Here is a 25,730-nt window from a genome sequence, read left to right as displayed (position 1 = left end):
CAGGTAGGGTAGCAATCCAGAAGGAGCAAAGGCTCAATTCAGGAGTTTAGAAGAGAAGCCAACAGGTGACCACATGGAGTGAGAGAGGGAGCAGAGCAGATCCCAGGAACAAACATGGAGGGGCCTAGGTCTTAGGAGCCAGGCAAAGACCTACTGCCAGAAATGGGTAAAGGGAGCCAGAATCCTCCAAGGGTGATGGTAGAGCCTACCATGGAGCCCAGCCTATGAAGGGTCTGGTGGCTGCCACTTAATGAAGCAGGCAGGGTGTGTAGTTAGCAAGTGCTAGGATCAAGCAAGGCCAACCTATCTATGTTCTGTGGAAGAGTGCTCTGAAAATTCATCCTGAACCAATTTTTGCACTAAAATCCCCTTTACATCAACAGAAGCCACTCTACTCTTTCTCGGTACACCCAAGAAGCCAATTTCTCCAGAAATTTTTTTTCTCTAGAAAAATCTAGAACTCATTGTATTTCTATTGCATGATTTTGTTAAGGGCCAAACAGTCTCCAAAATGGAGCCATTATGAGAACAAGTCAAATGGAGCACCAGCTCAATGATAGCAAAGAGCCTCTGAAGGTGGTCAACTTGGCTAGCAGGGTTTTTTGGTGTTTTTTTTTTTTTTTCTAAAGAGTCAGGTTCTACTTTCTGCATGCAAAAACAAAACTAAACAAAATCATAACTCCATGAGGTACATAGGAAAAGCCAGGGAGAGGGTAGTGACATTGAGATAACCAGAGTAGGGATATTTCCCTATTCCTTACACCCTTGAAGGAAGGATACCTGCCTCCCACCTATTCCTGTTCAGGTGCCTAACATGGGCCTCTCAGCATGTAGGTCTTTATGATGGAAAGAGAATATGTTACTCTCCACATTACTAAGATTTCCTGGCCCAGCAAACTGACACTTGGGCCTAGCAGGCCACACCTAAGCTGGAAGCTTCAAATGATATAAGGAAAGACAGACTTTTAATGGGAGTTTTGGTTTCATATTTGCAGTCTCCAATTGATCCACAGGAAGGATCTCAATCAGGTTCAAGTCTTTCACAACCCTCACTGGCTTTCCAACACCAGGTACAATGGAGCTTTCCCACATGTGGCAGGAATGTGGCTACACAAAGGAAAGATAGCCAAGGAAAAGAATTAATAAAGCAAGTACAGAGGGAACCTTGCCAAGCCAACTAAACACAGAAAAAGATCCCAAAATTGAAAAGGAAATGGCCAGAACCCAAGCCAGAAAATTTTGTGCACCCCAAAGGCACTAAGTCCAAAGATTGCCTGACCAGTACAACATTAAAGACTTAGTCACCCTAGACCAGAAAACAGAATTATGGAAGCCCATCTGCTTAGGAGAACTTGGCATGTGCTGCTGAGAGAATGGCAAGTCAATAAACATGGTCTGCTTTGAAGTAAAGATTATCTCTCAGCTTGGGTAGAGAAGGAAATGAGCAATACCATCAACTCACAGGACAGAAGAAATGTTTTCTGATTAAAAAAATAAAAACAGCTCATTAGCAAAGGCCCTACAGATAAGAACTTCCTTAAATTGCATCTCTTAGCAAAAACAAACCCATGACCTGAGACTTCCTGAACTTAGTCATGCGATGACAAGACCTCCAGGGAGAACTGTCTCAGGGCCAGGACACTGAAAAGCCAGGTCCCGAGCTCCCCCAACAATATCAGCAACATGTCCCTTCTCAACCAAGCCCCTGCTGGTTGACACCTAGTATCCATCACAAATACCCTGCATGGACCGTGAAGATCTGAGATGCAGCATGGAGCTCCTATTCCCATGGCTTCCAGAATGCTTCTCTCTGCATTCTAGGAGAACTAATGGTCCTGATGTTGCTTCAGAGTCACCAAACAACACTGACTTTCCCTTTCTTCACCCGGAACAGAACTTCCCCCAGGAATGCCCAGGTCTGGCTCCTGCTGGTCCCTGAGGCCTTCTCCCAACCTCTAACAAAAAAGGACTGCCAATAGAATATTGTTCTGGCACTGGGGGTGGGGAGGGTGTAGATGTCCTGGAGGAAGGCTAACCAGAGGACTCACCTCTGATCTTTGGCTCTGTCAACTTAGAGATGTTGAGAACTAAAATCTCCAAGCAGAAGGAGAGGCCCAGCAGAGTGAGCTGGTTGTGGGTCGCTCTCCCTGCCTAGGATCTCTGTACCTGAAGCAAATAGCGACTGCCTCACAGTTTTTCCAAGCAGAATTCAGGATCTAGACCTCTGAATGGGTATGATAAAGGGTTGGCCACTGACAAGCACCAACAATCACCTCTAGGAAGGCAGGTTCTGACACCAAAGAGATGCTATTAGCAAAATAAGTGGCACAAAGGGAAAACTTTGAAGTTGCCATCTTTTTAAACTTCCAAGTGAAATAAGAGCTGGAAGATATATATGGTCTCTGCTCACTAACCCAGCTCAGTCAAGAATTCCATACCATCCAGAGCACTTTTACAGAGGTCACTTAAGTCAACATCAGGAAAGAGAGAATGTAAAACAAATACCCTGGAAACCATTAAAACCTGAATAGGCACCAACTGAGACTTACAGCCTCTATAAGCCTCCATTATTTTGCCTGAGGCAGACAGGACAAGCAAAGGCAACCAGTGACAGTCTTTGGCTGTGCTGGGCTAAGGATCACCGGCCTGCCACATGTCCAAACCTCTCTCACTTCTTTACCCATTTCTGAGCCCAGGAGTAATTCAGATGTAGACACTGTTTCTGAGCCTAGACTCTGAAAGGTGAGAAAGATTTGCTTTCCTCAGCAGAAAGAATTCACCAAGGAAGTTAGGGCCTTCCAAGCCTGACCAACTGTGGTTTTGTCAAGTGGACCCTACACATCTAATTACTCTGGAAATAAGGAACGCCTCCCTCTTTCCTGTTTATTACCAAAATCTCTATAGTGGATGCACTATGGCTCCCAAATAAATGCTGTAGATGTAAATGGCAAAGAAGAGCACTGCACAGCTCAACAAGACTCATCTCACATCCACATTCTGAAGAGCATAAGCTGAAAGATGAGGAGGAATGGTCAACAGGATAGGACACCAGCTGCCAGAACACTCAGTCTCCTCCCAGCTCTCACACTTGTGAGATGCTGTTGGTCATGCGGAAAGACATTCTCTTTGCTCTTTCATTCTCCTGAAAGAAAAAATATATATATTTGGAATTAAAATAACCAAATGTAGGACTTATTAACATGAAAAAGCTAAGTATCAAGACGGGGAGTCTATAGAGTCAAAGCATTTTATTCTATCCCAGGAATGTAACAGTAAAACTTATTTAAGCCACTAAACATTATGGGCTAAGAATTATAAACAACTGAGGATGGCTGGTCATACCCTGGCACACATTAGGCAAGTAATTAATTTTAGTAGAATTAAACAGCATCAAATTGGTGTTTTAGGTCTATACAGGCGAGACCAGCTAAAAGGTGAGAGAAGCTCTCTGCTGTAAGCAACACTCTATACCAAGGAGCTGAAAAAGATCTCTTCCTTTCTCCCTCAAACCCAAGTAAAGTTCAGGTACTGATACCAGGTACTTTCCTTATGGGCATCTCAATCACAAGTAGTCTAACCAGCACTGAGCTGGAAATCAGGACACCTGGTTTGTTACCCTGACTCTGCTGCTAATTTGCTGGGTGACCCTGGGCAGGTACATACACCTCTTTGAATTTCAAGCCACGTGGGCAACTAGAGTTGATGAGTCCTATACTGCCCTGCCTTACTTAGAGGCTAAAGGCTTGTGAGAGTTCACTGTCACCACTGTCTCTTGTGCCACGTGAGCAGTTGCACTTTATGTTGCTCTATACCTGCTGCTTGGGTGCTCCTGCTTGCCCAGTCACCCACCCACCCACTGCCAACTGGCAGCAACTCTTTACCACATGCCGTCGCCGCCTCTTGGGTTGGATGCCCTCCTGCATGTAGGGGGGCCATGGGAAGCCCTGAGGGGTGGAACATCCACTCTCACTAGACACCTCTTCAGAGTCTGAGTCCTCCTGCCTTGGCTGGGCAAATCGTTTCTCTGGGTATATCTCCTTCAGCCAGCCCTCAAAGAATACTTCCAGGCAGCGGCCAGCCTCTGCAACCTCTGAGTCAGGCTAATGGAAGAGGAGAGCAGTGACAGTTTAATCTATTTTTTTTTTTTTTTGTAGAGACAGAGTCTCACTTTATGGCCCTGGGTAGAGTGCCGTGGCATCACACAGCTCACAGCAACCTCCAACTCCTGGGCTTAAGTGATTCTCTTGCCTCAGTCTCCCGAGTAGCTGGGACTACAGGCGCCCCTGTACAACGCCCGGCTATTTTTTGGGTTGTAATTCAGCCAGGGCCGGGTTTGAACCCGCCACCCTTGGTATATGGGGCCGGCGCCTTACCGACTGAGCCACAGGTGCCGCCCCCATTTTTTTTTTTTTTTTTGAGACAGAGCCTCAAGCTGTCACCCTGGGTAGAATGCTGTGGCATCACAGCTCACAGCAACCTCCAACTCCTGGGCTTAAGCAATTCTTCTGCCTCCGCCTCCCCAAGTAGCTGGGACTACAAGCGTCTGCCACCACACCCAGCTATTTTTTTGGTTGCAGACATCATTTTGTTGTTTGGTGGGCCTGGGCTAGATTCAAACCCATCAACTCAGGTGTATATGGCTGGTGCCTTAGCCCCTTGAGCCACAGGCGCTGAGCCGGTTTAATCCATTTTTACCAGCCCAACTCTCCCATGTCCCTCAATAGCTATACAGAGCACAAAGCCTGGCTGGGTCTCCTGGGATATCTGGACTTGATATTTTCTCCTAGGACATAGGATAACCAGTATGGTAGCATCTCTTAAAGCAAAAGTGACCCTGCCAGGTATCCACAGATAGCTAGTCCCTGTGCCTGCCATCTTGGTGAGGTCCATGCCTTGAGTGTAGGACAGAGCTCTTAAATACTCACCACAGTCGGCCCAGGAGATTCTTCCCAGGTCTCCATGGTACCCAAGACCAAACCTGTCCTCTACCCACACCTAGCTATGACAGTCTTGGGGTTACTGGGAAATAGGAGAGAAGGAAAGCAGCCAAGACATACATAATTGAACTTCGCACAGTTCCAAAACATGAGGCGCACATCTGACACCAACTCCTCTGGGGTGGTATAGTGAGCTGGGTCCTTCTTTTGCAGCTTCCTCCGGATGATTGACAGGTCCATGGGCCTCTTGATAATCTGGTAATAATGCCGGGCCTTGGGGGAGGAGAGACACGGAGAAGGAAACAAAAAAGGAAGAGACAAGAAGTGGAGATATAGATAAAAAAAGGAGAAAGAGATGGAGGATGAGTTGGAATATAAGTGAAAGAACAGAAGAAAGAGAAAGAAAAGGAGCAGCAGAAAGAAAAATATGGAGAAAGAAGACAAAGAAAAATAAAAAAGAAAGGTGTTCTCAGAGCAGGGGGCCTGAAGAATGACTCTTTTGTTTATAACACGCCCAATAGGAATCTGGGGTCATTGTGATGAGGGGCATAAAACTTGTAGCCTCAGACCTGGTGTGGTGGCTCAAGCCTGTAATCCTAGCACTCTGGGAGGCCGAGGGGAGTGGATTGCCTGAACTCACAGGTTGGAGACCAGCCTGAGCAAGAGCAAGACCCCCATCTCTAAAAATAGCCAGGCATTGTGGCGGGTGCCTATAGTCCCAGCTACTTGGGAGGCTGAGATAAGAGAATTGCTTGAGCCCAAGAATTGGGGGTTGCTGTGAGCTATGACGCCATGGCACTCTACGAGGAACAACAAAGTGAGACCCTGTCTCAAAAAACAAAAACAAAAAAACTTGTAGCCTCCCTATGAACAAATCTCCTACATGTGAAAAAGAAGGAAAAAAAATTATAAAATGCATGTGGTGGGTGTTTGGGTGATCACTGTATAATTCTTTCAACTCTACTATATGTTTGAAAAATTGCCTAATAAAATATTGGAAATTTTTTTTAAAAAGGAAAAAGGAGGAATGTATCACTTGTCAAGTTAGATCTAATACAGTAGCAGCTGTGGAGTAGCCATGGCCCCCAGGGTCCTGTGGACCATCCACAAATTAATATTGTCATTACTTTTGGTGGCCATGCTCTAGGCCCATTCTGGGTACTACAGTGCTCCCACCTCATGGCGTAGGCCCTTTGAGCAGAAAGGATAGTAACAGACAGAAACAGTGAGGCTTTTCTTACCAGGGGGCTGACAGGCTCATGAAAAGGCAGGCTGAGGCTATTGGAACACAAAGACAGTACCAGCTTCTCACACTTCTGCAAAATCAGAATTAACAACAGTATTACTTTGTTGTGGCCTCACCTCAATAAGAAATAAAGATGGTGACCCTAATAACTCTCTGGCTCTGTCCCACAGGGTACCAGCCATCATACTAAGGCATAGTTCAGGCCCCTAAGCCAAAGGAAAATGCCAAGAGAAGGAAAATCATCCAAATCCCCATGGGCCAAGCTGTGAGGCATGGCCCAAAAGAATAGTACCCATAAAGGCCTTTCACTCCCTCTGAAAGGCCTCAGAAAGGACTGTCCCGGGCAGGGAATCTTGTTCCCAGAGATTCTTCCCTACCTTCTGATCATATGTGCTCAGGCCAGCAGATGTCCGCATTCCAGGCTGGCTGTAGCGGGCATTCTCACAGTCGTACTCCACCTCGGGCTGGGTCAGGCTGCGGCACAAGGTACACACCCACTCTCCCCTGCATAGGCAGGTGAGGCCATGTTAGACCTCAGAACATGGCCCAGAATAGCCTTCCCTGTCTCTCTGCCCCCAAAACAGGTTTGAGAGTGATGGCATGGGGAACCGAGTCCCCGGCTTCCTATCCTCAGGCTTGGAAGAAATTTAGGAACTCAGAATTTAGTGAATCAGAAATATAGGAGTTAGGGGAGTCTAGGAAAGGAATGTAGGCACAAATCTGTGCAGGAAGATGCTGAGAACAGAAGAGGAAAGGAAGCCAATCAAATGTCCAACATCTGTCTGTCTGTGTGCAGAAGGCACATAGCTCTAGGGACCACTAATTCACAGACCCACAATTCATGCAGGTGCAAAAGAGAGGGGTAAGCCCACCCTAGGGAGCTCTGTGGCCTGGCTTGCAATAATAATCCCTGGAAGATAACTCTGCTAGCCAGGTGATGGCCCTGGACTGGAGTGACTCACCCTGGGAAGCTGAGCAAGGCTGGTACATGACAGGAAAGATGGTACACTTTGGGGCAGCGGTCACAACATAGCAACTCTCCGCCATTGAGGCACACCGCACAGAAATCCTCATTCTCTATTGGGGCTGGGGGGCCCTTCTTGGCTCCAGGAGTTCGAGGTATGAGTCTGTGTTCTTCACAAGATGTACCCTCCACTGCTGGTAGCCGCTGCCCAGCCAGAGAAGTGACAGTGACCTTTCTTCCCCCTAGACCCGGGGCCTTGATGGTATCAGGCAGGCTTCCCTGGCTGACCTTGGGGAAAAAGTAAGTCTGAGGAGTCAGAGCACAGCACTGACAAGTTACTGAGGAAGAGTATGAAGGAAATAATAGGTTCTGTGCACCTACTGTGAGAACTACTTATTCCAGGACCCCATGCCAGCCAAGCTCCATAATGGTGGAACAGTTCACACCTAATGTACATCTCATAGGCCCTTTGCAGCAGGTAATGACATCTAGCCAAGCTACAGCCCCACTCAGAGATTCAGAAAAGCTCCCAGAGCCAGAATTCTGGCAGTAGCAGAGAGAAAGAATAGGCTCTTAGGCTTGGCCAAGATTCAAGGGCAAGGCAGAGCAAAGTGGTACCTTAACAGACATGCTAGAGGACTCAGTGCCACATTCAATGATTAGCAAGACATTCCCATCCTGATCATTCTTCTGTGGCCTCAGCTTGAACACAGGCATCTCTCCGGTGGAGGAAGCACAGATCTTGAGCCTCTCCAGTCGTACATAGGGAATCTTGGACTCATTGTTGAAGGCTCTGTGGCAAGACAGACACTTCTGGGTCTTGGTAGGAGCCTCCTCTGGCCCTAACCTGTAAGTCAGGCTCATCCATGATTCCCCCAAGTGAACTGCTACTAAAGATCTTGTTAACCTGGCTTATTGTACCCTCAATGAATCCCCAACAATAAAAAAAAAAAAAAAAAAAAAAAAAGATCTTCTTAGTCTGACCCTCTGCAGGCCCATAATTCTGCCCTCCTGCCTGGGTCTGCCTCAACAGGCCCTGCCAGCCACTGCGAAGTTCTTTTGTTCAGTCCCTGGTCAGAGTATGGGGTTCCCTGAAGAGCAAAGATTGCACACAAAGAGTAGGCCTCATGTTGCAGAAGCCAGGACATCCTCCCACAACCATCCCAGACATCCAACCACCTGGACTCCACTTGAGGGTCTGGGAGTTGAAGAAGACAGTTTTTTGCAGACAAACTTTTACTTCAAGTTAAGTCATTAAGGATGCTTACTTCCTGTATCAACGTTGTAGGTTGGGAGGGGGAGGTTGGCTAAAAGTCTGTTACCTGCTTCTCTGGTTCTCTTTTGTATCCAGCTCTAGGGCTCCTTGTCCAAAGTTCTCATACTCTAAGGCAAAAGATAAATAAATACCTGTGACATACATTTGTGACCGACAACATACCCTGTCACCTACACCTTCTATTCATATCTGCAATTCTTAATTTTGGTCACACACCTGTCAGGTAATTATTACCTACACTGTCATCACTCATAGTGATGATAATCCTATCCTCAGAGAGAAGGAAAGCCAACTTCTTTTTTTGTTTGTTTGCTTCTGGATAAAATCTCTTTAAATATACTTTAAATCTGCTTTATATACTGTAACATGGATGGGAAAATTAGTAGAAATTCCTACCTTGATTTAAAATATGCATAAAACTTCTCTTTGGTTTCAGGAGGCATTCTCACTGTTCAACCCCACCCTCCATCTTGGGCATTTATGAATTTCTTTTAAATTTCAGAATATTAAGGGGTACATGTGTTTTGTTTACATACTTCGTTTTGTACAAATTGAGTCAAGGTAATAAGCATGCCTGCCACACACAGTGTGCACCATACCCACTAGGTGTAAACTTACCCACTCTCTCCTTCCTCCTCCCAGCTTGATTTTCACTGAGATTTACTTAAGTGTGCACTTAAGTGTTGATCACTTCCAAACTGATATTGAGTACTTGTGTTTGATTTTCCATTCCTGTGATGTTTCACTTAGAAGAATGGTTTCCAGGTTGTCACAGGAGATACTAGATCACCATTTTTCTTTATGGCTGAGTAATACTCCATCATTTGAATATGCCACATTTTATTAATCCATTCACATGTCAGTAGGCACTTGGGTTGTTTCCACATCTTTGCAATTGTGAATTATGCTGCGATAAACATTCATGTGCAAGTGTCCTTTTCATAAAATGACCATTTCCTTTGGGCATATACCCAACAATGGGATTTCTGGGTCAAATGGTAAGTTTACTTGGAGATATCACATAACTCCAATGTGAATGGCTCATATTAATAAGTCCCAAAACAACAGATAGTGGTATGTACGTGGAGAGGAAGGAAGTTTTATACACTGTTAGTGGACTGCAAACCAGTACAATCTCTATGGAAAATTGTATGGAGATACCCCAAAGAATTTAAAGTAGGCCACTTTCTTTTAAGAAAATAAACACAGATAACCCTCAGAGGTTGCCTGCAGATGAGTGTTGGGTCAGGCAAAGAGGGGCAAGCTTCTCACCTTCAAACTAAACTCAGAAATCACTTCTTCTCAGTATATTGGTGTTGCCTAATCTGAGGAATCATTCCATCTAGCCTCAGCCTTCTCACCCAAGTGCTGAGATTCTAGCACTGCCTGAAAACCAAGATTATACTCCATGGGCAACAGGTTCCAGGGACTCCTCCCAAGTGGGTATAGTCTGCATATATGGACAGGAGGCTATGGTGCAGCAAAAGGAAGGAACTACTAGCATTTACTGAGCAGCCACTCAGCACTGTCCTTCCTAGGCAACTCACATAAGCAAGCAGGGTCCAAAAAATTCAAATGCATAAAATGTGGGGTTATATTATTGTGTGTAATAAGAAACAATAAGTTTTAAGTTGAGAGAAAGTCAGTCAGTATGAGAGAAAGGGAGAAAAATTATTATTTTTTTTTGTTTTCCTGTATTAAATGTATAGGAAATAGACTGATCATTACAAATCAAACACACATCATACTTTAAACGAATAAAGTCCCAAATGATCAGTAGGTAGTTGCTTCGTAACTTCCCAACTAGCCCTTACCTTCCACAAAAAAACAAACCTTAGCCTAGCTGAGAAGGGTCATAGGTAGCTGAGAAGATAATCAGAATTAATCACCAATGGTCCAAATTCCCTTTACTATGAGGAACACCAAAAATTCACATTACTGTCAGGTACAAGGGAAAATCTTGCTACTACAGAGTAAGTTATAAAATAATTTCACTGTAGGTATCTGTCCCAGTAGCTTAGCTCACTTACCAAGAAAAAGCCAGCTTGGGGGGGGGGGGTTACGTCTCTTACCGAGCATCAGTATAAAGACACAGAGCTGGTTTTCTAATTTAGATTTATCTGACTCCAAAGTCATACATAGTCTTTTCCTGATAATATTTTGTGTCAAGACTAGCCCTCCTAGGTGAGCTCTTCCTATTTCCCTTAAGTATAATCCAGACCCCAGGACATTTTGCATGGAGAATGTTACAAGGAGACTAAGTCCCAGCATGCTGGATTAGCCATGGCCACAGTGAGGGAAGCAGAACAGGTGTCAATGAGTCAATGTGGAGGAAAGAAGTGAATTTAGCTTCAGATAGAAGCACTGCTCTCCCAGGCTTACAGCCTTCCTGCTGACTTGTAGCTCATAGAAGTGCTGAGTCCATCTGCCCCAGTCTGTGGCCAATGTGATAAGAGAGCCTGCTTACCTTTAGCCTCACCTTTTGGATTCTGGTACTGCTGAAGAGCTGTAGATGTACTGACAACTGGTACTAGTAGAGGTTTTTTCACAGAGAGGTTAATGGGCTCCTCAAGTTCTGAGGGGATAGCTAAGTCCTTGGGAGCATCCAGACCAGGGGCCGTGGGGCCTTGTCCCAGTGAGTCAGTCAAGCAGGTGGAATCCTCACTTTCCATCTTTCAGAAGTGAAATGCCAACAAGAATCAAAGAAAATCAGACATTTTTGGCATTAGCAATCTCATACTGTTAAGCTAAGGCCAGGATAAGGCTTTCAGTGGCCAACCTTTTGCCCAGGGACGGACAGAGGAAGTTGAATAGTACTTTCCCCAAGACTTACCTTACACAGGGCATTCCCTGGAGAGGGGTCAGGCCCTTGCCCAGGGCACAGGATTCCTGTACTTTGGCCAGAGCCAAGACTGGAGCTGGACCCCGATTCCAGCTGCATGTCAGAAACTGGAGGCATGCTCTGCAGAGGACAAGTTGCCAGGCTTGGCACATCCAGGGCATTACCAGACATTAGGCTGGGCCTGGCTTGAGAGTGATCACTTGCTAGTGTTGCCATGGCCTGGGAGGAATCACTCATCAGGTTGGGCATGGAGTGGAAAGTGCTACGCACAAGGCTAGGCATGGTCTGTAGCTGACTGGTTGTCAGGCTGGGGATGGGCTGGTTTTGAACACTTGTCAGGCTAGACACAGTTTTGGGGGGGCCACTCAGCAAGCTTGGGACTGCTTGAGGGGGGCCAGCTGTCAGGCTGCTCACACTTGGGATCTGTGGCTCTAGGGTCCTTGCCAGCTTGGTAGATGACAATTCCATCTCCAGAGTGTTGGAAAAGCCCATGATGCTCACTGAGGTGGAGTGCTGTGGGAAGAGACAGGGTAGAGACAGGCTGTCAACTGGGAATGGTGGGAGGAAGTGAGGAGTCCCAGCCCACAGGAACTCGCATATTCCAGATTCCAGTCCCAGAGCATGGTATTTGCCAGTAGCTCAGGCAGTATATGAAGTCCTGTTTCCATACCCTACAGACACACATTGGAAGAATAAAAGTTGCCTTGGGCCACACATTAAATATACAAACATTAATGAAAGCTGATGAGCAAAAGAAAAGATCCATTAGTGCATACTTTTCACAGTGTCTGACACAACAGATAAGCAAAACAGTCCTCAAATAATCTGCATGCAGCCTGTGGGCCCTAGGTTGGACACTTCTGCTTGAGTCTACAACACAGAGGCTGCTAGGCTATGACACATAGAGCAGGCATAGGCTGAGGACACTGGTGTATGCGTGTGTGTGTGTGTGTGTGTGTGTGTGTGTGTGTGTGTGTGTGTGTAGCAGAGAGCAAGAGTCAAAGAGAGAACCTACCACATAAGATCGATGTATACATACACACACACACACCCTCATCAGCCACATTTTCTATCCCCAGTCCTATACCTAAGCAAAGGATTCATTTGTGGGACTGCCCTCCAGTTTCACATTCCCCTCTGACTATCCCATTAGTGGCTTTTTTCCCTTCAAAGGGGTCCTATAGGATAGTTTTTGCTACATCAAAGTGGCAGGGGATTAAGAAGGCTGAAACTTATCAGCTTCAGACTCTCTTCTTTGAGAGAATGCCAAGGCTCAGAAAGTTCAAATCAGTCCTGGGGTATCTGGGTCAACTCCAGGGCCTTCTTACAGGCTTGTTCAGATCAATTCCAAGCACCACCAGCAGTTGATGAAGGCTTTAACCAAGATATCTGAAGCCCTAGTATATCTGCCAACAATATTCTAAACCGAAGGCAGAGAACTTCAGAGTAGCTAAATATTAATATGACACAGTCAGTGCAAACACTGGATAAGGCTATTATGTTCCAACTTTAAAATTCCTTTCTCACATGTTACTACTTGGTGACCTAAGAAGAGACTTAAAGGTTAATTTAAAAAACCATTGAAAACTATATTTCTGCACTGAACTATTTAGTTTTTCTGACTGAAGAAACAGATTTGGGAAGAGAATGAGAGACTGGTTCTAAATGTATCCTTCAGGAATCTATAAGTTTGATATACCTGCCCTTTTTAAAGAAAGACTAAATATATAACAATCTAACATTTTTGAAAGACAAAGGGAAAACAAGAAGTAAGCATCTCTATGCTTCCGAAATTAGTGTCCCAAACCTGTTATTCCTTTCCCCATGTGTGAGAAATTCAAATTTCCATAGGAAAATAAATACTTTAAATATATGCTTGAGTTTCAATATAAAGTTGGTAAAGCTATTTTACCATGATATCCTCTTTTCAGTGAACATCACTACTAGTCACCCAGTTCTGCAAGCCAGATCCTATGAGGGAGGCATCAGCAGGGCATCCCTCTTCCCTCCCCCAAGCTACCCTGCTTCCCCGAAAATAAGACAGTGTTTTATTTTAAGGTGTGCTCCCAAAGATGCTCTAGGTCTTATTTTCAGGGGACGTCTTATCTTTCCTGTAAGTAGGTCCTATTTTCGGAGGATGTCTTATTTTCAGGGAAACAGGGTAGTACCAAGCCTTGTCAATTCCACCCCTTAAGTATCTCTCAAATATACTAATTCCTTTTACTACTGATGGTACCCTAGCCCACACAACAATAGTGGCCTTATTGCAGAAATTATTTTCAAAACACAAATCTGATCATATTGTTCCCTTTCATAAAAACCTTGTGGTGCAAATGGAGAAGCATGAATCCTATGTACTCAATCTTGATATGAGGACAATTAATGACAATTAAGGTTATGGGGGGGGGAAGCAGAAAGAGGGATGGAGGGAGGAGGGTGGGGCCTTAGTGTGTGTCACACTTTATGGGGGCAAGACATGATTGCAAGAGGGACTTTACCTAACAATTGCAATCAGTGTAACTGGCTTATTGTACCCTCAATGAATCCCCAACAATAAAAAAAAAAAAGAAAAGAAAAAAAAAAAAAAAAAACCTTGTGGTGCACTCCATTCTTAGGATAACTGCAAAAATGCTGAACAAGGCTCTCAAGGCCCTAAAGACCTGCCTCCTGTCCTCCTTGGTAGCCATAGCTCATATAACAACCCTTTCTTCATTCTCTGAGCTTGTCATTCAGACATTTTTTTCATTTCCTAAAACATGCCAAACTCTCCCTCCACCCACAGACCTCACCCTCCTTCACGCAGACTGCTTCCTCAGTGTAGAACATTCTCCTACCCTTCTCCCTGTTCTGCTTATCCTTCAGAACCCAGCTCAACTGTCACTTTTGCAACAAGGCCTTCTTCATTCATTCTCTACTCCAAACCAGGTTCTTCCCTGCCTTGTACTTTTAGTCTCAGAGCACAATCTGTGATATCATTTGATTAATATGTTTTAATGGTAAACTCCATTAAGGCATGGATTTTATCTATTTTGCTTACTGTATTCCTACGTCCAAGAGCAGTGTCTGAAAAAATAATTCAATTAATGAGCTATTTAAAATTTCAAAACAACCATAAGACATGACTGTTTATTCGGCAAATCTTCAGCCAAACTAACAGCAGCTTAGTTCTACTAACAACTGAGTCTGTGAATCTCTCTAAAAATAATGATTATTTTTACATGGCTAAAATTTATTAAGAATTTACATATGCAAGGCAATTTGCTAAACGTTTTACATATATTACTTCATTTAATCCTCACAATAACCATTAAAGGTCTGTTGTAAAGGTTAAAGAACCCACGTAAACATTTAGAACAATATCTGGCATACTGTAAGTACTCAACAAACCCCAGCTGCTTCTACTGCTGCTGTTATTACTGTCACTATTGTTGCTGCACCCCCTAATTTTACACATTAGAAAAACAAGGCTCAGACAGGCATCCTAAGTTTTTTAGGTTATCGGAAAACATGATTTTGTAATTTCCTTTTCTCTTTATTTGTGCTTGTATATATTTAATAGAAATACAATTGATTTTTGAATATTGACCTTATACTCAGAGATCTTGCTAGATTCTTCTTTTGGATTTTCTGTGCACATAAATCATGTCATCTATGAATATTAAGTTGTCTTTTTTTCTTTATATTTGTTTTTCTTGCCTTACTCCATTAGATAAGACCTCCAGTTTAAACAGACGTAAGAATAGTAGCCATCATAGTCTCATTCCTGGTCTCAGAAAATATTTTCAGTGCTGCATCACTAAGTATAGTTGAAACGGTTTTTTGTTGTTGTTTTTTGTTTTGTAGACTTAGAATCCAGATCTTTGGTACCAAAGCCACAATCTTAATTTTGGCTTGTCTGCCTCTGCTCCTCTCTGGGGTTCCTCCCCTTTACTATCTCTCTGTTCTTCAATTTCTTTATTCTTCCCTCCCCTGCTTCTCCTTTCTGTTCCCCTCTTTATAGTTCCTTTTCCCATGTGTGAGAGATTCACATTTCCACTTGAAAATAAATACTTCAAACACATTCTTGAGTTTCAATATAAAGTTGGTAAAGCTTGACTTTCTTCTCTCTTTTCTTCTATTTTCTTTCTTACCTCTTTCTCTTCTCTCCCCATTCTTTTCTCTTATTATCTTACTGCTTTAGTAAAACTTATATTTTCTATTCTTAGTTCTAAGTTTTAAAAGTAGATGAGTTAAATACCTTTTATCTGTTCAAAGAAAAGTTTGCTTTATATATTTTCCTTAGGTAGTTCAATAGTCTTCGATTAAAAAACTTCAATTTGGGCGGCGCCTTGGCTCAGTGAGTAGGGCACCGGCCCCATATACCGAGGGTAGCAGGTTCGAGCCCGGCCCCGGCCAAACTGCAACCAAAAAAATAGCCGGGCGTTGTGTAGGGCACCTGTAGTCCCAGCTACTCAGGAGGCTGAGGCAAGAGAATTGCCTAAGCCAAAGAGCTGGAGGTTGCTGTGAGCTGTGACGCCATGGCACTCTACCAAAGGCGACAAAGTGAGACTCTGTCTCTAAAAAAAAAAAAAGCTTCAATTTTATCTATAGTCTAAGTTCCAACATAAGAAAGATCGAAGAGAAGAAGAGGTTGGAGGAATGCTCAAACCAAACTGGGTGAACTAGGAATGGAGCCCAGCTTACGGGACCAAGGCCAGAAACCAATGCTGTCTCCAATATGGCCAGCCTGGCATCCCCTGGCATACCTTTGTTACCCTGGTTATGTACTACCATATCTTTCTAATATTCAATATTTCTTTATCTATGGATAAGAATATCCAATGATTACTGCACTTCCATTTTTAATATATGACTAATACTTTGTGCTGGATTTTGTCATCTTTTCCTTATTTGACATTATTTTAATGCAATTCTGGTGTTCATCTCACCTACCCATGCTGCACATTGAGAATATACAGATGGCTCTCAGTGAGATGCTTGCTGCCAAGCATTAAAAGTACCAAAATCCAGGGCGGCACCTGTGGCTCAGTCGGTGGGGTGCCGGCCCCATATACTGAGGGTGGCGGGTTCAAACCCCGCCCCGGCCAAACTGCAACAAAAAAATAGCCGGGCGTTGTGGCGGGCACCTGTAGTCCCAGCTGCTTGGGAGGCTGAGGCAAGAGAATTGCTTAAGCCCAGGAGTTGGAGGTTGCTGTGAGCTGTGTGAGGCCACAGCACTCTACCCAGGGCCATAAAGTGAAACTCTGTCTCTACAAAAAAAAAGTACCAAAATCGATCTAGGACAGTGGTCCTCAACATTCCTAATGCCGTAGCCCTTTAATACAGTTCCTGTGGGTCACAACCTACAGGTTGAGAACCGCTGATCTAGGACCATCTAAGCAATAATGGTCAGGTGCTGTATGTCACAACACATGCACCAGATAAAATCTTCAAGGACAAAACTTCCCAAATTAGGGCTGGAGATCAATCACAATTATCGGATATTGGCTCTCCTGTCTTGATTACTTATTGCATACCATGAGATGTAAATTAATATAATGATAGAGGAGAGGAAGACATGTACACTGAACCCTGGAATAATTACAGAAATTCTGTCCCAGTTTATTTTGAGGTGAACCTACTGGACCTGCTCCCATACACCCAGAAGACAGTACGAGGTAAGTAATACGTTCCAAGATATGGACTAGACTGATTTCTTTCACATGCGTATCTAAAGCCAATTTCAAGGAAATCAATGCTATCAGAAGGGGGGGAGGGGGTGTGAATCTCTGGCAGTGGTAACAAGAACCTGGGAAGCTTCCATGTGAGAAGGGACTCAGAGAAGAGGCTATGAGAAAGTCAGTCCCAGCCGTGCTACCAGATGAGTTGGGGGGTTAAGGGTGGGGTCAATTTTCAGGGCAAGGAAAGCAGAGTAAGTTTCTAGGGCCTGGAGGAAAGGAAAGGCTTCTCAAGAGCATGTTAGGATTAGAAAAAACTTGGAAATGTGGCCACATTGTCTGACACTTAGTGCCTCATACACAGACGGAGCTCATCTGTCAATGGAGCTGATACCACCTTCCCTCCAGCATCTAGGATTGTTCAGCAGCCAAAGGAGAGAAGGCGAAATTGTATTTCTAGGTGTAAAGTCTGTATGGGGTTTTCAATGACACTTCCATGCTATCAACTATGTAACTTTCATAGTTGAAAGTTTCATTTTCACATACAAAACCTTCAGATTTCATGAGGGAAAATATGCATTTTGGGGTTTACAAGAAAATATAAACTATTTTTTAGTTCCAAGAGGAAGAGTTAAAATGCCAAAAACATTTACTCTGATAATCAGATCACATCATCTTTGGGAGATAAAGAGAGACAACTCAAGAGCCTAAAAAAACTTCTCTTTTTTCCCTTAACTAGCATCTCCTCAATAGCCCCTGATTTTCTCTCCTTCTCCAAACTGTATGTTCCCATTCCTCTTCTCTTCTCTGTCTCCTTGTCTCTGCCATCTGCCTGACTTGTATGAAATTACATCACCTATAACCTGTTTAACCTACCTAACTCAGCAACCTGCTTGACCAATGACCTCCTTGAATTGATTTTCAACTTCGACTTGTCACCTATACAACCCTGTACTCATCTAACCTGTCTTCTGCTTGACCTGTGTTCTGTTACCTATTGCCTTCTCTCTCCCCACTCTCAATGCCCAGATCTCTTTCTGGATTTCAAAGTGTTGACATTATTATTCTAATGATAGCCACATGGTGGTGTCAAAATTCAGAGAAGATATTGTTATTTCATTTTAACAAGAAGGGAAATTGAGACACAGAGTGATTCCATAGATTTCTCAAGCTCACATAAGCCCAAGACTAGGAATCTGGGGCTATTCTTGAAAATCTGCTGGCTGGTCTTGATTCTATGCCATTAACTAGAAAGCTAGTACCCTAGTAAGAAATGATTGAGAAGTCAATAAACGGACACTTAGTGTACATGCCCTGAGTTTAATATAAATTTCACGTTCTTACAGCAAGATAATATTGCCGGAGATAAATTAGTACAGATAGGATGGTGTTCCAAATAAATAAATTTTCCAGAGATCTAAAACATACCTCTTTCAACAACAAAATGCAATTGGCTTAAAACATTATGTGGAGGGTTGGGGGGGGTAACAAAGATAGATTTATTTAGGAAGAACAAAGAGAAAGTTTGGAGTACTGCCAAAGAGAGTTAGAAGTGGGTCCCTCTCATGGAAGAGAAAAGGTGAGGGAGACCAAAAACATTATTTTGAATGGGAATATTTCTAAAACACTCCACACACCACTCTGTCTTATTAAGTAGGGTACAAGGAGGCTAATGAGGCAATTTCTTAGCAACACAAAGAACTTTGGTGAACCAATAAGTAGTTCGGTGATGCTTTCAGGAACTTCTAAAAGCACAGGTTTAGCTTATCATTTCAGTGAATGACCTCATACCGGGGCACTGTTCCAAAAGATGTTTCATATCTTCTTCCTTGTTGTTAGCTGCCATTACAGAAGTCCTGTCTTGTTTCCTTTTTTACTTTTCTGTTTTTGTAGCAACGGTGTCTCACTATGTTGCTCAGGCTGGTCTTGAACCCCTTGGCTTCAACAGATCCTCCCACCATGGCCTCCCAAAGTGCTAGTATTACAGGAATAAGCCACCATGCCTGGCCCTGACTCCACTTCTAATCTGCTAACTGCTATAATATAGGAAAACTAAGAATTTCTGAAGAAAACTATATACACCTAAGTATACCTAGATCAAAAACACTGACTAGATACCTGTGTGTGGGTTTATGATCATGTACAGAAGACTTGGGTTTTGTGATGCCTTTTGTTGCTGCTTCAAAGCTTTGCCTGCTCATTTCTAGTTTCAGATTTTTGTTCCAGTGATTAAAATTTGTCAAAGATTGACCACTCTGTAAATGTATAGTAGGAAAAGGGACCAAAGACTTGGGAGTATTATCTTGGAAATATACTGAAGACCTTCACTCTGGCTGAGGAAACAGATAAGGAGACAAGTAGAGAGATAAATAGATTTTTAAATTAAATCCTTGGAATATTTGAGTGTTTCAACATCTTTAAAATTATGTAGACTGGTTTAATAGCAGGAGAGCTTGAAACAACAGAATCAAATGGCTGAGGAAGGAACTTTTTCAGTAAGTGGTTTCATATATTGATTCTTTTTTTTTTTTTTTGAGATAGAGTCTCACTATGTCACCCTTGGTAGAGTGCCGTGGTGTCACAGCTCAGAGCAACCTCAAACTCTTGGGCTTAGGCGATTCTCTTGCCTCAGCCTCCCAAGTAGCTGGGACTACAGGTGCCTGACACAACGCCCAGCTATTTTTTGGTTGCAGCTGTCATTGCTGTTGAGCAGACCTGGGCTGGGCTCAAACCCACCAGCCTTGGTGCATGTGGCTGACGCCCTACTCACTGAGCTATGGGCGCAGAGGCTTTTTTTTTTTTTTTTTGAGATGGGGGTCTCATTATGTTGTCCAGGCTGGTCTCAAACTCCTGGGCTCAAGAGATCCTCTCACCTCAACTTCCCAGGTAGCTGGGATTTTTAATTACAAAGTGGCTGCTCTTGTTGACAGTGACTGCTTCTCCACCTCAATGAAAAGCTCTTGTACTAATATTAAGGCTATCCCTATGAATTTAACTAACTGACAAAGTCAGTTGGAAAAAGGTTCACGGGCAGTTAAGAGAGAAGAACTGAAAAGTATCCAGTGTTCTGATAATCCAGGGAAGACAGAAAAGCAAAGAAAATCCCAGGGTCTGAAGTAGAAGGAAGGGGAAAGGAATAAGTGAATTCTAGTTAGTCTGCAGTGAAAGTCAAATAAGTGGAACCCTCAACCCGAGTCTTAGAGGTGCAGGAGAATTAGGTCAGAGGTATTTTGCCCAGGCCAATGTAGGAAACGTAAGGCCTAGGAGAAAGAATCTTCTTTCTCATGGGCCAAGAGACTCAGACGAACATCATACGTTGGTCTGTGAATGAAACCAGTATAGAACTAAGGAGACAGGCTTCCTAAAGGGTGCTAAATTCAGGGAACCAGACCTAGGTAGTGTTTAGATTGATTCCTGAGTAGAACAATGTATTGTTCTGGAGACGCTAACCAAAACACAGGTTGTGCCTTCAGAAAGTCTCACCAGGTCAGGTACCGTGGCTCATGCCTATAATCCTAGCACTTTGGGAGATCAAGACAACAGGATAGTTTGACATTAGGAGTTCAAGACCAGCCTGAGCAACATAGAAGGACACCATCTCTGCAGAAAATTAAAAAATAGCTGGGCACAGTGGTGCATACCTGTAGTCCCAGTGTCCCCAGCTATTCAGGAAGTTGAGGCAGGAAGATTGCTTGAGCTCAGGAGTTTGGGGCTGCAATAAGCTGAGATGATACCACTATACTCCAGCTAGGGAGATACAGCGAGACCCTGTCTCAAAAAATCAAAACACAAACAAACAAAAGCCTCACTAGGCCCTGGAAACATTCTGAAGAAAACTGCTATCAGGTCCAGGCTATGAAGAAAAGATCATTGCTGAGGTTGAGAACCCCTGATCTGGTCTATAGCAGTAGATTTGAAAACCATTAAGGCAGGATACTTAGCACATGTATTTCTTCACATATGCTGGGGTTAGAGTTGAGTTTAAGCAAGTAATTTTCCATCTCTAAGCTTTAATTTCCTCCTGCACAGGTTAATGTAAATCTCACTGAGTTGTTACATGACTCAAATTAAGAATTTGGGCATCAAAGTGCTTTGATAATGGCATAAATGCTATCTGCCTGAGTCATTTACTCTTCTGCATCACTCTTTATAATCCAGATCACAGGAATACCTACTGCTTCTGTATCATTTACTGGAAATACATCCCAGACTCCTCTTAAGCCATGTGCAGCATCCCGGTGGCCTCAAAGTCCTCTATTGAAGACCTGGGGCTACATTATGGGCAGCAGAAGAGAGATCCCTCTTTCAGGTGAACTAGGACTTGGATAGGGCTTTCTGCCATGCCCACAGCTTTGACTCCATGAGATCTTTGAGGAGACTATTGTATATTTAAGAAGTTGACTAGTTCAGAAGTATGAAACCATAAAATTTCTTCCAGTTTCACTAACTATGTAAGGATGGTTGTCGCAGAGTTGTAACTGTAGTCATTCTTCAGAGTGGCTGAATCAAGATTAGGAAGCTTAGTCAACAGGTAGTACCAGACAAATGCCAAATTCATCCTTCTGGATGCAAAGAAGGTGATGGGATAAGCTGCTCCTGAGATTACAGAGCTCAGGCCACTGGAAATCAATTCTAGAGCTTTAACATCTCATTTTCAGCGGAAAGACATTTTCACCATCAACTCCAAGGTATGCATGCACAGATGCTCTGCTTTACTGAAAGTCCTCCTTTGTGATATGAGTCAGTGGGGAACACACAGAAAGGTACCTGGAGCCACAGGTTCCTCTGCTCTGTGACCTTCAGATAGACTCTTGACTTTCCCGGCACTCACAGGCAGCATAGGCTGAATGGGCTGGAAGCCAAAGCATCTTTACCAGATAAAGATAACCCAAACCGAACTAGGCTGGGTTCTAAGACCTCTCTCCAGCAAGGCCCCGGGCTACTTCAGGAAAATCCAGCAGTAAAGAGGCCAAAGGGAGTTCTATTTCTCCCACTGCAGTGCAGAAAAAGAGGCAATTTAACCTAGTCTTTGAACACAGGGTTGAGTCAGAGACCTGTTAAGGTGGTCTCTTACCCTCTCTGTGTATCAGTTTCCACAGTTTTCAAAGGGGAATAAGAAAGTGGCTTCTTCATAGTATTGCTAGGATAAACAAAGAGATAAAATGGAATAATCCATGTAAAAACCCATGAAAAAAAAGTATAAAAACACCATACAAATGGTAAGATGCTCAAAATATTGTCTGGTATCCTCAAGCTTCACACCCTCCACCCTCCTCAACCCTAGCTCCACTGTAAGGAATTCTCTCAGAATGAAAGCTCTTTTCCTTGCTGCAGTTTTGTGTACCAGAGCTCCTCTGTGTAAGGGTTGATAGGTTCCTCTAAGCCAGGATGACAATCTTAAGGGTCCTTTCAATGGGAGCCCAAGCCATAAAAAACCCTATGAAAAATGTGAAAAATGCCAAGCTATCTGCCCCTCCAAACCTCTGCATGAGTCCTAGTTAATAAGGGCCAGGAGCAGCTCAAAATGAGAAGTTCCTAGGACCTTCACCAACAATGCTGCAGCCATAGAGGTGGCAACATTCCCCTTGGTGTGAGAGCCCTGCAGGCCCCTCACACAGGCAGTACAGAATCCATGCTTGTATGTGACTCACCACCTTTCTTCTGTACTGTACATAGGAACATAACTGAGCCTGATAGAATGAGCAACAGCATTTTCTGCATGGTTTCCCCTGCCACTTGAGCACTGGCAATTCTCACACTTCCTTCTAAACTACTATGGTAGCTGCCTTCTAATCATCTTCTAATGTATGTTCACAGAAGAACATCAATAATTCAAAACTTAACTTCTTCCCCCCATATATGCTTTTTTCCTTTTCTTTTCTTTTTTCTTTTTTGAGATAAGAGTCTTACTATGTAGCCCTCGGTAGAGTGGCATGGCGTCACAGCTCACAGCAACTTCAAGTCTTGGGCTTAAGCAAGTCTCTTGCCTCGGCCTTCCAAGTAGCTGGAACTACAAGCGCCTGCCTATTTTTTGTTGTAGTTGTCATTGTTGTTTGGTAGGTCTAGGCTGGGTTTGAACCCACCAGCTCCGGTGTATGTGGCTGGTGCCCTAGCCGCTGAGCTACAGGTGCCAAGCCCATATATGCTCTTTTTCACATGCTCTCATTCTATGGGCAAGACTGATTTGGGTGTTAAGGAAAAGGCCCTTCTCTGCCTCACCTCAGTCAGGCACTGAGGCCAAAAATCCTGTGATCTAATTATCTCTTGAACTCCTTGTCTCTTCTTCATGCCTATCATTACTCAACCTCCTATTTCTCCTTCATACCATTCTGGTATCCCTTCCAACAGCTAAAGTGGCCATTCAAATTAATCAAACCATGTCCCTACTAGATGGAAATCTTCATCTCTCACAGCCTGGAAGATTGACTCCCAGCTCCAGAACATAATTGACTGGGCCTTCCAACCTCTCTGGTTTCAATCACTCCCATTGCTCAATGGATCTTATGTTCCTACGAGTCAAATGATCTGAAGCCCCCTAAGTACCTCAGGGCTTCTCTTACTTCTGGACCTTCGTAGTTGCCATTCCCTCTATTTATTCTCTTCCTTCCTCCTCCTCATTAGCCCAATTTCTCCTGCTTCAAATCTCAGCTTAAAATCATGTCCCTTAGGAAGTCTGTCAACAGCCCCCTTTCCCAGAGTTAGGTGCTACACTGGGTACCCTCCAATGACTATCACAGACTTTATCACAATTTACTGTTGTTGCTTATTTAACTATCTATTCTACTAGACTATAAGCTCCAGTGTGGGACTATCTTATCCACCAAGGTGTGCTTGGCACTTAGCAGAATGTGTGCCACACATTGAAAGATTAATATATATATTTCAATATTGAATGAATAAATAAGCTGATGGACAGAGAGGTAGTTGGTGCAAATATAAGAAAGGAAACAACTACAAGCCACAAAGGGCCATTTATGGTGCCTCTAAGGCCTCTAGACCTAACCATTTAACAGGATAGGATAGGACAGGCACAAAGCAAAGCTTCAAGAATCATCAGGAATTTCCAAATTAACATTTCACTTTTGCTATCCTGTCCCTTTGCAAATTCTCCTCAAATGTCAGTGAAACTGACTAAGATATATGTGGCAATGGTACTTCTTCTGGGTGTAGCAAGATTTAGGTACACTGAACAACTAGCATAGCTGGGGCTTCAGGGCCAGAGGGATATTGTAGGGCTAAGGGTATAGGCTGAGGGGGGAACAGAATATCTGACAGAGCTTCAAGTCCAGGTTTGAGTGAAGGCACCAGCAGGACAGAGGACACCAGAGCAGAGAAGGCAATAGAGTAAATAGGGCCAAAGGACATGAGAAGCAGTAGATAGAGGGCATGACATAATACTAAAGCTCCAGCTAGAAGGGCAGAAGTGGAACTAGACAACTAAGGAGTGGTGGAGTTCTGGGTTATTTCCAGGGTAAATAAATACTTTCAGTAAGCTGGTAGGTGGATACACAGGACAGACTCTAATATCTTATCTTTAAGAGATCTGAGCACCTACGATGCTCATTTACCTCTGTTGAACATCCCTGCAGACCACTCACCCATAAATTCAATTGATTCAAATTCTAAAGCCAACCAACTTTGGGTTTGGGGGCCACCAAAAATACATTCCCCATATTCAATACAGAGGGAAAAGTTCAGGCTTTGGACTCTATAACAGATCTCTCAGCTCTCTCTTCTACTAGATATAGGGCTCTGGACTTCAGTTTCCTAAGCTATTCAAAATGGATGCTCACCTCGCACAAGTGTTGGGAAGATTAAGGGAGTTAATGTTTATGAAGCACCATACAGAGTTCCAAGCACAGAGCAAGTGTTCAGTAAATTGGCTTTCTTCCCCTTTCAAATGAAGCACAGTTGGCCCCATTTTAAATGTGTACATGGGAATAGGAATGGGGGTTGAGGAGGATGTATTTTGCTGACCCATTAAGACAGGAGGCATGAGTCAGGGCTGTGTAGCATCCAGGGATGGAACAGGGACATATCTCCCCCCACCCTATCATCCTCATCCAGGTGCCTGGTGTCTTGGCTGGCAGGGGGTCCCATGTGGTCAGGGAAAACAGGATCCATTAGTACCTTTCTCACCACATTCGGAGAGGAGTGCTGGATGGTGCTGTCCACTGGAGGGACATTGGGAGGGGGTTCTTCCCCAGATACTTGGGGCAAGGCAGCAGCAGTATTCTTATCCAAAGGGAGAGCTGGCTTTGGGCACTCAGATGCTGGGGGCTCATCTGTAGCCTGGAGAAGAAAATACCAACTTGATTTTCTTATGCAGAGAGTAGTAACAGCAGCAACAGCAAAAACTGGTATCTACTCTGCCCATTGTCACCACCTACACGTGTGAATTGCTCAAAAACTTTTCAGAAAGAAAATATTCTTTATCTAAACTCTCCTAAGACTAAATCCTAACATGAAAGCCAGGATAGAACCCAGACTGAGAATTCTGAGCTAATTCTGTCATATTCATTTTAGCTTGTGGTCCTCTATGAACCCTAGACCCTTAAGTCCTTTTCTGCCATGACGGGAATATTCTATATATTCTCAAAGGAACGGAGCCTCAGGAGAAGATATCTGAAGATCTGAAGTTGTTAGTGCTGAAGCACAATGTGAGGACTTACATTTTGTAATAAAATTTTACAGAGCTCCTTTGAAGATATAAATGTGATCAGAGAATTAAAGGAGATAGCACTACAGAAAAAAAATGAGAAAAGACATAGAGAAGAGGCTAGAACAGGAGGTTCTGGAAACAAAGAA

The 25,730-nt window shown here is 43.7% G+C and overlaps 1 protein-coding gene and 1 non-coding gene across 7 annotated transcripts in view; one reads left to right on the top strand and one right to left on the bottom strand.

The window, feature by feature from the left end:
- Positions 1 to 2,867: 2,867 nt before the first annotated feature.
- Positions 2,868 to 25,730, bottom strand: part of TRIM66 (tripartite motif containing 66) — a 79,387-nt gene continuing 56,524 nt past the window's right edge. For 4 of the 6 annotated variants that reach the window (XM_053562357.1, XM_053562356.1, XM_053562355.1 and 1 more), the window contains 11 exons: positions 25,053 to 25,214; positions 11,257 to 11,778; positions 10,891 to 11,095; positions 8,470 to 8,530; positions 7,766 to 7,940; positions 7,146 to 7,435; positions 6,561 to 6,687; positions 6,179 to 6,253; positions 5,058 to 5,210; positions 3,882 to 4,100; positions 2,868 to 3,142 (listed from right to left, as the gene is read on the bottom strand). In XM_053562357.1, the coding sequence (XP_053418332.1) occupies positions 3,083 to 3,142; positions 3,882 to 4,100; positions 5,058 to 5,210; positions 6,179 to 6,253; positions 6,561 to 6,687; positions 7,146 to 7,435; positions 7,766 to 7,940; positions 8,470 to 8,530; positions 10,891 to 11,095; positions 11,257 to 11,778; positions 25,053 to 25,214 (2,049 nt within the window). In that variant the 3' untranslated portion in view covers positions 2,868 to 3,082. The remainder of the gene's footprint in view (positions 3,143 to 3,881; positions 4,101 to 5,057; positions 5,211 to 6,178; positions 6,254 to 6,560; positions 6,688 to 7,145; positions 7,436 to 7,765; positions 7,941 to 8,469; positions 8,531 to 10,890; positions 11,096 to 11,256; positions 11,779 to 25,052; positions 25,215 to 25,730) is intronic. The other 2 variants (XM_053562360.1, XM_053562359.1) reach the window with 2 other exon arrangements.
- On the top strand, positions 5,398 to 5,527 carry LOC128566249 (small nucleolar RNA SNORA11). Its single transcript, XR_008374530.1, has one exon. It is a non-coding gene; the product is annotated as a small nucleolar RNA SNORA11 (small nucleolar RNA).

This window comes from Nycticebus coucang, chromosome 14 (assembly GCF_027406575.1).
Source record: "Nycticebus coucang isolate mNycCou1 chromosome 14, mNycCou1.pri, whole genome shotgun sequence".
Taxonomy (NCBI): domain Eukaryota; kingdom Metazoa; phylum Chordata; class Mammalia; order Primates; family Lorisidae; genus Nycticebus; species Nycticebus coucang.
This window is presented reverse-complemented; position numbering and strand designations above follow the sequence as displayed.